The 12,355-nt window shown below is 42.8% G+C and overlaps 1 protein-coding gene across 1 annotated transcript in view; it reads right to left on the bottom strand.

Annotated features, from left to right (window-relative positions):
• slit3 (slit homolog 3 (Drosophila)) overlaps window positions 1–12,355 on the bottom strand; it is a 232,179-nt gene that overhangs the window by 39,979 nt on the left and 179,845 nt on the right. Inside the window, exons 15-19 of the mRNA XM_068594006.1 lie at window positions 9,802–9,952; window positions 7,501–7,575; window positions 5,809–5,952; window positions 4,412–4,555; window positions 1,786–1,949 (exon numbers count right to left, since the gene is read on the bottom strand). Of these exons, the coding sequence (XP_068450107.1) occupies window positions 1,786–1,949; window positions 4,412–4,555; window positions 5,809–5,952; window positions 7,501–7,575; window positions 9,802–9,952 (678 nt within the window). The remainder of the gene's footprint in view (window positions 1–1,785; window positions 1,950–4,411; window positions 4,556–5,808; window positions 5,953–7,500; window positions 7,576–9,801; window positions 9,953–12,355) is intronic.

Genomic DNA, 12,355 nt, shown 5'->3' with positions numbered 1-12,355 from the left:
TTTTGTAAATAGCCATACAACTCTTTTCATTTTATCTTTCATGTTGTGGCTTCATTAATGAAAACGTAAGGAGATCATGAGCTGGTTTAGCTTTGTGCGTCAAAGATCTCTGTCTGCGGCAAAGATAACTTCATTTTATTGCAATTGTTTGTTTCATCTATTATGCTGCAGTTGTAGAATTAATTGTCTCAAGCTATATTTTGTAATTATTGTGTTTTTTTATTTGTCAAAGATTTTTTTTTTACTATATATATATTTTTTTCTATTCAATCTTTTTTGATGAGCATCCACGGAAGTAAGGCACGGTATGAGATTAATAAATCCCCATTGTGTTATCTTCACAGACATCCTGAGTGTAAAGAAGCCGGGAGGGACGACAGTGTGAGATTCAACTCTTCTTGGTTTGGAAGAGGAAAGGAAGACACACCTGGCAAAGATCTTCACTCTGAGTGCACTTTTCTAGCATTAGAATAGAGATTAGCATGGAGTGGAGATTAGACATTTAATGTCACCATTGAAACAAGGACAGAAGTACAAAGGCTTCAGTGCAGTATCAGTCCTTTGAATCTATGTCTGAAGGTAGACGTGTGTCTGTGTGTGTGTGTCTGTGTGTGTGTGTGTGTGTGTGTGTGTGTGTGTGTGTGTGTGTACGCAAGATGCAAGAATGAATATTAAGATCTGATAACATCTTACAGTTTCCTTACTCGGGCCAAGCAGGCTAACTACTTTCCAAACTCATTTTCAGTAAATGGATGCAGCACAGCTACAGGAAATTAGAAAAGTGTAATGAATTCTAAGGAAGTCAGGAGGGAGAGAGAGGCCGAGCGAGATGGAAAGATAGAAAAAGAGGAGATCGAAAAGAGTTTAAAGCGTAAAGCCATTAAGGCAGAAAAGAGGGAGGAAAAGAAACAAAGATGTAATCGACAGCAGAGCCAGACCACACTTTGTCTGTGGCGTCAAAGTTGGCGCCAAAAGGAAGGCCGACGTTGCAATAGGCAGGCATCGCTGTGGTGACAGCGACGTCACTGGAGCAACCGCACGCTGATGTCATCAACGGCTGCTGTTTGTCAGGATACCGATCACTCTGTCCTCAAGATACCCCGCTGAGGATGTGTGTGTGCGCGTGCGCGTGTGTGTGTGTGTGTGTGTGTGTGCGCGAGGTGATGGAAGCTTTGGCAATTAGTAATTTGGAAGAATTGTTTTACGTTTGACACAAAAAGACAAGAATCAGACTGAATAATTTCGGTCGAGTCCAACGCAAACAAAAAGACTCGACGTGCCCGAGGATGTGACAGGATTTAATTCATTGTGAGTTCGCCCGGAGAACAATTTATCTTCCTTTGGGAAATTAGGGCACTCGTTGTAAGCCACTCTGGGCAATGCAGTTGTAATGATATAAATAGTATTCTCTGTGGCACGTCCAGGAATTTCTCAATTTCATTAGAGTCTTACTTTCCTTCCTGACATTACCAACCTTTATGTCTCACACAGGACTTGAAAAATACTTACATACACCAAGCACAAAACAACCTTTCTTGATAACATTTACTTCAGTAATTACATCACTTGACTCCTGCGCTTGGCTTCTGAGTGACATGTGCTTCCAGGTTTCAGGCTGTGGCCTTCCTGGTTTTTTAAAGCTGCACATCCTGTGGAGACCTGCGCTTTACAGCTTCAAGTGTTATTCACGATAGTATGTCGTTGTTAATCTTCTTTCAGCAATATTTCACGTGTGAGCATTGTTATTATGGACGGAGCCAGAAAGAGGATCAGAGATTGGCTCACCGTCGCATGTGAAGTCTGGTGTGGCCACATCCTGGATGGGGATCTCCTTCAGGAAGGCGGGCTTCTGACAGCGAGGGTTTCCACTGACCACCCTGGTCTTCTTCAGCCACTGACCCAGCCAGGCCAAGTGACAATCACACACATACGGGTTGGACAGGAGGTTACTGTGGCCGAGAGAGAGAAGGACATGTTTTTTAACAGGGTCAGTCCTCACGGAGGCCTCGTGAACATGCACACAATTGTAGTTACATTTCATGCACCACATGTTTCCACAACATGAATAATTCTTAATGGCAAAATGATGCACATGGAAAAAAATGTTTTCCCGGAATTTTGCCCTCAAAAATTTAAATATTGATGAATTCATTCTGAGAAGACGCAGACAAGACCCAAAATAAGACAGCAGATCACAAAAACAACAAAAAGGCAAAAGAGAGGGATCATCACCTACTTATTCATGAGCCATTCCCAATGATAATAATAATACTTATTACACTGAAGCAGTGTGTATGGTAAATATACACTGTGTACCACGTAGATTGTTTTTTTGGTACATTAGAACAATAGAAGACAAAGAGTGAAATGGAGAGACGGAGAACAAAAGAGAGGCAAACAGAAAAGGTCATCAGTTGATTTTATTCATTTTTAAAAGTAGAAGAGAGAAGGAGAATGGAAAGGAGAAGGTGGCAGAGTGAGACATTGTGAGAGAGAAAAGAAAAAAGAAAAGGTTATCTGTACATTTTATCCATTTTTGATCACCCCTCATTGCATTGTGTTGCCTTTGTAACACCGCTCATGTAATATTGATGCTCGCTGGCGGCCTCGCAGGCGTCAGCAGACACACTAGACAGGGCACATTTTCTTCACAGCTAACTGCTGCTTTGAATACAATGCAGTTCAGCAATGATGTGTTTTGAGTGGCATAAATGACTAAAAATAAAGGAGGAAAAGTTAGGTATGACAATTTTCATCAGTATAACAAATCACCGCTATCTCTTTAATGATGTTGGCGTGCCTCCACATTGTGTCGAGACATGTGCGAGTGCACGTCTTGGCTCTCACTGTGTCTGATGAACTAATAAACCTGCATGTTGCTGTTAGTGCTAGAATATTAATGGTTTGCCGCTACAGATAGGGACGAGTTATTTCCTCATTTCCTTGTAATGAATTGACCTCGCTGCCTGGCATCCAGACCTATGCTAAATCCCTTCCTTCCGTAACAATGTGTTAATCTTTTAATTAAACGGGGAAACTCCACTGGGAAACAATGCAGTACAAATGGAGACTGATATTAGAAATAGAGAGGGAGAAGAGGAGAAGGACAGAGGAAAGATAAGGAAATGAACAGAGGAGGTGTGAAGAAGGGACGCTCGAGAAATAAAAACTATGCATCTTTTCTTCACCCCAAACAGCAGGCGAGTGTTGCATATACAGTCAAGTGTTCCTGCAAAGCCAATGAAAAAGTGATGCTGGAAGAAAGAAAGACGGTGAAAAATGACGAGGCTGATGAAACTGGAACATCGTTACATTTTTGTCGTGATAATCACCAACAGCAACTTGAGTTTATGCAAGAATGCATCCACCATCCATCCTCCCTCTCCCGTGTGCCCATTCCTCCTCGCTTGTCTGCCACCTTTCCTCCAAAAAGACTCAAGTGGGAGCGTGAATCAAAGGTGACAGGTACACAGCAGGACAGAGAGCGAGAACAAACGGCAAGTGAAGGAAGCATGAAGGAAAAAGAAAGCGAGGGTATAGGAGGCTTTTTCTTCTTTTTTTCAGCTCGGTATGCGTTCGCAGTTAAAAAAAGATATAAAACTCAACCTGTAATGTTTTATTAAGAAGAAAATAATCTATTATTTACAACCGTCACATCTGGGGGGTCAGAAGAGTGAAGAAGCAAATGCATAACTTCACTTCATGGCAGTTGTTTCTGCACACCTCTGCACAGGATGAACACCAATCATCATCATACAAAATAAAGCATGTAACCTCTACACGCACACACGCACACACACACGCACACACACACACACACACACACACCAAAAACCCAAATATGCCATACAAAAATGAATATATTGGTTGCAGCTGGTGTGTTCATCTTGAGAAACAAGCTTGCAGATGCTCTTGTTTGTGTCTGTGTGTGTGTGTATGTGTGTGTTCGTGTGTGTGTGTGTGCGCAGATGCTGAGATATATTTAGCTTTGATAACTGTGCTGGGATCCAGACCAATCTAGTCGATAATGATGGAGAGCATCTGGGAAGAGAGCTGCGTCCAGAGAGCAACACGAGTGTAAATGTGTGCGTGCGTGTGTGTGTGTGTGTGTGTGTGTGTGTGTGTGTGTGTGTGCGTGTGTGTGCGTGCGTGTGTGTGTACGTGTTGCATGGTAGATAACTCCTCCAGCAGAGCTAGACTCTGAGAAGTTGGAGGAAAGACAGAAGGAGATAAAGAAATGAGCAGAGACAAAAGAGGGTTGAGAATCTGTCGGATCTCAAGGTAGACAAAAAGTGATTGCTGCACACATTGAGAGATGGGGAGAATAATAGGATGAAAATGGAAAAAGAAACAACAAAAACCCAAAGAAAATAAGCAGGGAGACAGAGAAAGATTGTCAGATGAGACTCACATTGTCGACAGGGAGTGCAGGGTGGAGAAGGCTCCTGGGGCGATGCTGGAGATCCTGTTGTCGTACAGCGAGAGCAGGCGCACCGAGCTCAGACCCGTGAATGTGCTGTTGTCAATGCAGCTGATCTGGTTGCTCCGCAGCATCCTGGAAACACACATATCAACTCTGTTTAGGGAACCTAAAAACATTTTATTTGACCTTGAAGATCACAGTGAAATCTCCAAAGTCTCATGTTTATATTTCATCGCCCTGGACCTGAAATCAGGTTTGTTAAGCTGAAACAATAAACAAATGACTCAAGAGTTCATGATGCTCTTTACTCGTTCTTGTTGATGTCGTTTCAACAGGCGGTTTCAAAGTTCGCCCTGCGTCTAATGAAACAGTTTGTCTTTTAAACAGTTGGCTGAAGAACACAACATTTCCAGCTTTGGTTGGGTAACGAGAGACAAAGAGGATATCAGGAACATTACGGATAAAGACACAGACAGAAAGCAGAAGGTAAATTCAAACCAGTCCCCAGACAACCATGACAGAGTCTGCAATATGACATTAGCTTTAGACATGCAGTCATGTGGGACCAGGCTAACTGAGTTAGTTAGCATTAGCAATCTCTGGGACAGGCTAACCTAGTTAGCCAGGCTATTACTGGAGCAGGGAGCCTCTTAACATAATACAGAGACATCCATGATGCCATTAGAGAGTCATTAGTCGGCATATATATATATATATATATATATATATATATATATATATATATATATATATATATATATATATATAGTAGCATTAGTTAGTCATTACTGAGCATACACAGACAGCATCATTAGCTCATGATTTCGTATGCTATCCTGTAACCTCTAATTGAACGCGAGCCTATTTGTGGTGGGCGCCCAAATTAGAGGAGCAACAATATTGTGTCACCGGCGTTGATTTCAGGGTGAGTGAGTAAACAATCCTGGTCCTCTCTTTTTAATCAGGGACAGATAAAAGTGTATGGAGTCCATCATAAGTCAGATGCTAACACACGTCATAGTCGACACGGTTTACGGCGTCACAACGAGGACCAATAACAGCCCTGGGACGGTGAACGGGACAACTTAAGTATAAATAGTCAGAAAGGTTTCCTCCTGTGTTTGATCTGTGCATCAAAAGCATTCGTTTTGTTCTTCATATAATGCTTTTAGTCAAAGGAGTGAACAGACTTTGACTTAAAATTCATTAGCATTAGCGTTCAGAGTGGGAGGAACATGGAGACTTGTGGGGTTACATGGAGCCCGCATAATGGCACAGTGTTCACTTTATTTACAAGCAGACCACTAAATACAGTGTTGAACACACACACACACACACACACACACACACACACACACACGCACACTGATGTTAACCAGACTTACAGCGTTTTTAGGCCACTGAGGCCTTTGAACATGCGTCCCTGCAGTCCAGTTAGCTTGTTCCCCGTCAGCAGCAGCTCCAAAACTCCCACCGCTCCGTCAAAGGCACCGTCACGGATGTCCCTCAGCTTGTTGTTGCTCAAGTTTCTGGAGGAGGGACAAATTAGGATGTTAAGATTTGGCTGTTTCTTTTTTCTGCTTGGATTTAACTACAGTACAGGCAGGATGACCACCTGCAGGATAACCGCATGCAGACACATATGAAGTGTTTGCATGCACACACACACACACACACACACACACACACACACACACACACACACACACACACACACACACACACACACACACACACATGATGTTCCCTGTTTAATTGCAATAATCAATCATGCCCCTTCAACTAATAAATGTTAACTCTTCTCTCCTTCATCTTAATATCCTCTTATTGTACAAGAGATATAACATCTTAGAGTCATCACTCGATACACTACAAAGCACACACACACACACACACACACACACACACACACACACACACACACACACACACACACACACACACACACACACACACACGGGAAAGAAAATGAGACAAGTGGTCACAGACAACTGGAAATTATTGCTATCTCTCTTCCTTGCACATAATGAGAAAAATGAAAATGAAAAGAGAGCATTTGGCCACAGAGACAATAACTTGAGATGATAGCTATCACAACTACTGTCGCTTCCATTCATAGTTTTGTGTTTCCTCTTATCAGCTTTATGGAAGATGAGAGGAGAAGTAAAGAGTAAGAAGTGGATGGGGACGGTTAAAAAATTAAATGATGGCAGACAAACTTAGAGTCAAATGAAAAGTAGCATAGCCGATGCAAGGATAAGAGAAAATATTGGAGGAAAGGAGGAGATGAAGAAGAGAGGAAAGGAATTGAGAGAAGGAAAATGGAAATGAGTGTTAGCCAATCTATATCGTCACTGACACTGCTAGATGGTTAGCAATTTCCTCTCCAATAAATCAACCTCTGTCGCTCTCTATCTCGCTCTGTCTCACACACACACACACACACACACACACACACACACACACACACACACACACACACACACACACACACACAGACAAACAAATCGAGAGGAGGTTGTAGATAAGGAGTGACTGTAAATCTCAACCGAAGGCCCATCTTCTATTCCCATTTAATATTCGCTTCCTTCATAGCTTCCACCCACCCATCCTTACTCTCCATCTCTCTCGGCCCCTTGATTCCTCTTACTCGCCTCCAGCCACTCCTCTTCCTCCTTCCCTCACTCGTGTCACTCTAATTTTCACTTTGGGCCACTTTGCATGTGTGTTTCCTCACACTCTCATCTTCATCCTTCCCTTCTTCCCTCCTTATTATCGTCTATTGCTTCCGTCCTCCTCTCTTTCTCGCGTTCCCACCTTGCTTTCCCTCCTCTCTCTTCACTTCTTCGTCTTCTTGCATCCCTTAACTCTGACCTCCACAAAGTTACATCTGTTCACATCCATCTGCTCTTATTTTTCCAAACCCTCATCCTTTTGATTGAAATGTGATCCATTCAGTCCTCTGTCCGCAACATGTTGAACAACTCAAAAAGAGCTCCATGGCATTCAAAACGAGATTCTCACCCTCCTAAATGCATGCATGATGTAATGAATAAATAAATAAAAAGAATACGTACATCTTTTTCAAGTTAGGCAGCTTCTTAAATGTCCCCGTCGCCTCCAGGACGGCAATCTCGTTGTCGTTTAACCGCCTAAAGAGAGAATGATGGAGGAATTTAGTTAGACATTAATTCGTTCATGAAAACAAACTGCTTGGGAGTCAATACAGAGAAATTTACGTTCATGCACACACAAGATGGAGAGAGAGAGAGGATGCAAGTGAGGGGGGATGACCGCATGAAGGTTAAGAGGCCTTTAGTGACCATTGAAGTATGATGTGCCACAAAACCAGAGGGGGGGAAGCCAAGAATAATTAAACATACTGGAGAAAAGAGGAGAAGAGAAGATGGAGAAGAGCAATGAATCTTTTCTATGCGGTCATCAATATCCACACTGCCCTTAAGCTCAGAGAAAACCGTTTGAGAGATAGGAAGCTCGACATCTGCTTTATTGAGGTAATTTGTACTAAAAGGGTGAAGCAAAAAAATGCTCTTTGTGTATGTGTGTCGGAGAGCGTGTGTGTGAAAGACACAGAGTGAGAGAAATGGAGGAAAGAAAGTGAGAGTTCAGCTGGAGGGAACACTTTCTAATGAGATACAGAGGGAGTTTAAAGATTGATCCAGCTGGATGAGGCCAGACCGAAATAACATTGCAACGTCCGTATAGATAAAACAACACGAGGACATTTACAACGTTTGCAATCGCTTTAACTTGTGATGCAGTAAAAGTACAAATGTATTGAGTGCAAATAATTCTCCTAAAACTGATTCCTTTATACTTATTGCACACTCACAAGGCCGGTGTCAAGGATGTGTGTGGCCAGAGGGAAGAGAAGAAAGACAGAAAGATAGACAGAAGAGAAAAGAGAGTGTATATATATATATATATATATATATATATATATATATATATATATATATATATATATATATATATATATATATATATATATAAGCCTTCAGCTCAGTCACAACCTCCCCTGATTTCCCCTGATGAGGCAGGTTACACAGGGCACAACTGGCTGCTTGTGTGTGTACGTGCATGTCTCTGTGTGTGTGTGTGTGTGTGTGTGGCCTTCAAAAAGCCACTGGTTGGTTGTGTTCTTAAGGAACAGGCAAGAAAAAGAGAGAGGGTGTCAACACAGTGGGAACTCTGATGTGCCCTCTAACCAACCACGAAGGACAGAGGTTATGTTTTGGACATCAAGCACCCTGGGAATGGGAGGCGAGAAAAAGGAGGGAGGATTGGAGGATGCAAGAGTTCACAGAGAGAAGCAGAACCAAAGAAACAGAGCGAGAGAGGAATTGGGGTCTAATGGTCTGTGGGATGCTGACATTATTAGTTATTCAAAGTGGCAATCCTGCATCTTCCTGGATGCTGCAGTGGTCCCTTTTTCTACAGCTATTCCCCATGAGTACCTCAGTGAGTCATGGCAGAAGCTTTCCATCCCTCACCTACGTTTTAAAGAGGATTCAAGGTTATTAGGCAAAACTTCTCGCTGGATTCACAATTCCTGTGTGGAAATATTATATTATTATTATGATACTGGGCCTGGCTGATTCCAGCGGCAGCACACTTCTCTTGAGGCGCAGCTCTGAATGACAAATCCAGTTTTCGGTCTCAGTCGGTGTGTGTTTTATTACTTTTTAAGTATTTACCATTGAAATTACATTTTCGAAATGTGATTTTATAACTCCGTGGCTCAATGGGATTATGAATTATTCTTACCCATTCCCACAATTCCTCAGCATAATACCAGCATGTTTATTTAATCCAGCAAATCATGAACACATACAGGCTTTTTCATCTTTCCTTACAATCAGGTTCCAGTATTCCTGTTGCGTGTTATCTGCCCCCCCCCTCCCCCTCCCTCTTTTCTATTTCTCAGCAGTAAAATGAATGATCTCTGGGACTGTTCAGTATTCTAGTGTGAGACCCTTCTCCAGACATCATGATGGCTCCTTTGGGACTTTGAGGGAGATGGAAAAGACTGTTGAGAGGCATCTGGTCTGGGTGCTTGAAAATAAAAAGTGCATTCATGCCACTGCTCTGGGCAGACATCGTTGTGTGCATCGCATACGAGCGTTTGTGTCTTTGCATGCATGCAAGCCGAGACGCTTCTGTTTGTACCCATGCGTGTTTCAATGTGTATATATGGCTGCGTGTTTTGCACGAGCCGGATAAAGTCAACAACTTCTGGACAGTTCTGTGGCATGTTAGTGGAGAACACATGGCTCTGAACCCACTATTTCTTTCTGAGTTTGCGTGTAGTACATGTGTGTGGGTGGGTGTGAAAAGGAAAACGCCGGCCGACTTACAGGTCGGTGGTGTGTTCGGGGATGTGCGGAGGTACACGGGTCAGTTTGAGATTGGAGCAGTCGACCACGGTGCCCTCACAGCGACATTTCTCTGGACACACCAGATCCTGGAAGCAATCGCCACTCAGGCGACTCCGGTAGTCCTCCTGACCTGCAGAGGGAAGAGGGAGGGAAAGACCGAAAGAGAGAGGAAGTGATATAGGTGCAACAGAAAATACAGGGAAGGAGGACAGGCAACAGGATATACAGGAAGAAAGAAGGGAAGGGAAGGGAAGGAGGGAAACCAGGTAAATGAAGTCCACAGAGGAGAGGAGAGAGAAAAAGATGGAGGGGAGGAAAGAGAGACAGAAAGTTGTAATGTTTGATTCAGCAGGTTTTTAATAAAATACAAATATTGTCCCATTTGCATTTGACCAGCACTAAAGCTGTTCTTCATCCCTTATATTCAACAGACAACACATCATCCCAATACATATTCAACCAATCATGAAGAAAAGAAAACATGCATATTCAGATGGGGCCATTTTGCTTCCTTCCTGCCAGCTTGCCCTTATCCGTCTCATCTGTTTCTCATTGAAGTTTGTTTGGAAAATTCTCCTTTTTGCTCAAATTTCAGCTGTCAAACATTGTAAAATATAACTAACCAACCAGTCATTTGCAAGGCAACTGTGTCCACCTCGTCTATTTGAAGGAGCGGGCTGCATGCCGCTGCAGCACAGTGGAGCATGCACAGGGCGGATGCAGCCGGTGCGGTACATGGCTATAAATCAAATTAACAAACAGATATCCAAGTGGTTTTATGGAATCATTTAGTTGATACAAGTGGTTTAACCCCGGATGCTTTTATTTAACAAGGTGAGCCAGAGACCACTTCTGTTATTTAGATGTAATGTGAGCAGATATTTATGACCGCTAGCGCCTGTGGAATGGAGCTGGTTTATATCATGTAGCACCACAAACACACTTTATAGTTCTCACGGTTATCATTACCTCTCTCTCTCTCTCTCTCTCTCTCTCTCTCTCTCTCTCTCTCTCTCTCTCTCTCTCTCTCTCTCTCTCTGTTCATTTTCAGTTTTTTTTTTGCCAACCAATTATCAGACAGCTTTAAAATTTGTGCCAAGCAACTAGATTCTTCATTCTCAACTCTCTCCTCACACACCTTTTATGTGTTTTCACATGGTCGCTGCATTAGAACCATGGAGCACCTGTTGAGGGGTCATTTGCACCGGTTATTGATAACTCTTTCTTCAATGATGTCTTACTGTTTGGAGAATTGTCTGGTTAACACCTTTCAGTGGCAGACCTTTTGATGCCGCACACCTTGTTGGTTGGCACGTTGACATAAAGGAACATACAATGAAAAAAAGGATAGTAGGAAAGAAGGAAAGAATGAGGAAACCCATATAACAGTATTAGCTGGACTTTTTTTCTTTAAAGTCCCCCCAGTTGGAGCAGAAAATGGGGAAAGCAGTTTGTACAGAGGTGGTGGGATCAGTCACGGTAGTCATTAAAGCGCCGCCAGCGCTTTGTCAGTGGTCACAGGTGTACAGGTGCAGCCAGACCAGATTTTGCCAGATGAAAAGCAGGTGGGACGTAACGTGGGGATGGTTGTGAATGTGAACTACAGGATCTAGCAGGCGAGGTACAGCGCGCTAGCCAAAGGCGCTAAGGAAGGTGCCGTACATCCATAGGGGGGAGGGCACCGAAAAAGAAAAGTAAAGAAAATTCAAAAGGTAAAACTTTTACCATTCTTTACGAATACATTTTTAATACGACTATTTCAAACTATTACAACAAAAACACAGCATCACAACTATCTTTAAAAAGGAGCTATTTCCCGGGTTGTCTAACAGCTTGTCCCAAATATTGTACATTATTCAGGTTTTTTTCAAAGACTCTGAGGTCGTCCTGCACTCCCTACAGCCAGGCAGCGTTCCTCTCTCACGCTGCGCATATTTTTTTCAGCATGCATGTAAACAAACAAGAATATGAACACAATTTTTTTTTTAAAAAGGACGTGACCCTCTCTTGATCTGGCTAGACACTGGAGAGCCTTCAATACGTCTAGTTCTGTTCTTCATTGAGTCGAACTGAAAGCAAAATATGGCGTCACAGGACATCAACAAGCATTTGAGACCCTACAAGAACAAATCAATACTTTCCACATCAAAACAACAGGAAGAAGAATGTAGGAGTCTGTGGAGAAAGTTGAGCTCGAATGCATGTTGAAGTTGGAGCCTTCATGATGAATATAGGTGTTTATGAAGGGTTTGAATGATGGATATTCATCACTGATTGAAATAGGAATTGATGTTAGATGACTTGTCAATGTCCATTTAGTTCAACCACAGTTCAGAGTCCCAGAAGCCCGACACACATCAATGCAGACAAACAGTATTCAGCCCTGAAGGTTTTGCTCCAAGGTGTGTGATTGCGTTGGAGAGGCAGGTGGGTGTGTGCTCGGCGGTCCCTGGCGCTTGACGGAACCATGTGATGCCACAGTAGGCGGGGCCACATGGTTAGATCAAGCACAAGAGACAGCTGCACGAACCAA

Source organism: Clinocottus analis, unplaced genomic scaffold (assembly GCF_023055335.1).
Source record: "Clinocottus analis isolate CAN_PGR_092001 unplaced genomic scaffold, fCliAna1.0.p SCAF_10, whole genome shotgun sequence".
NCBI classification, from domain to species: domain Eukaryota; kingdom Metazoa; phylum Chordata; class Actinopteri; order Perciformes; family Cottidae; genus Clinocottus; species Clinocottus analis.
The sequence above is the reverse complement of the archived record's forward strand: the minus strand, read 5'-3'. Positions and strand labels throughout refer to the sequence as shown.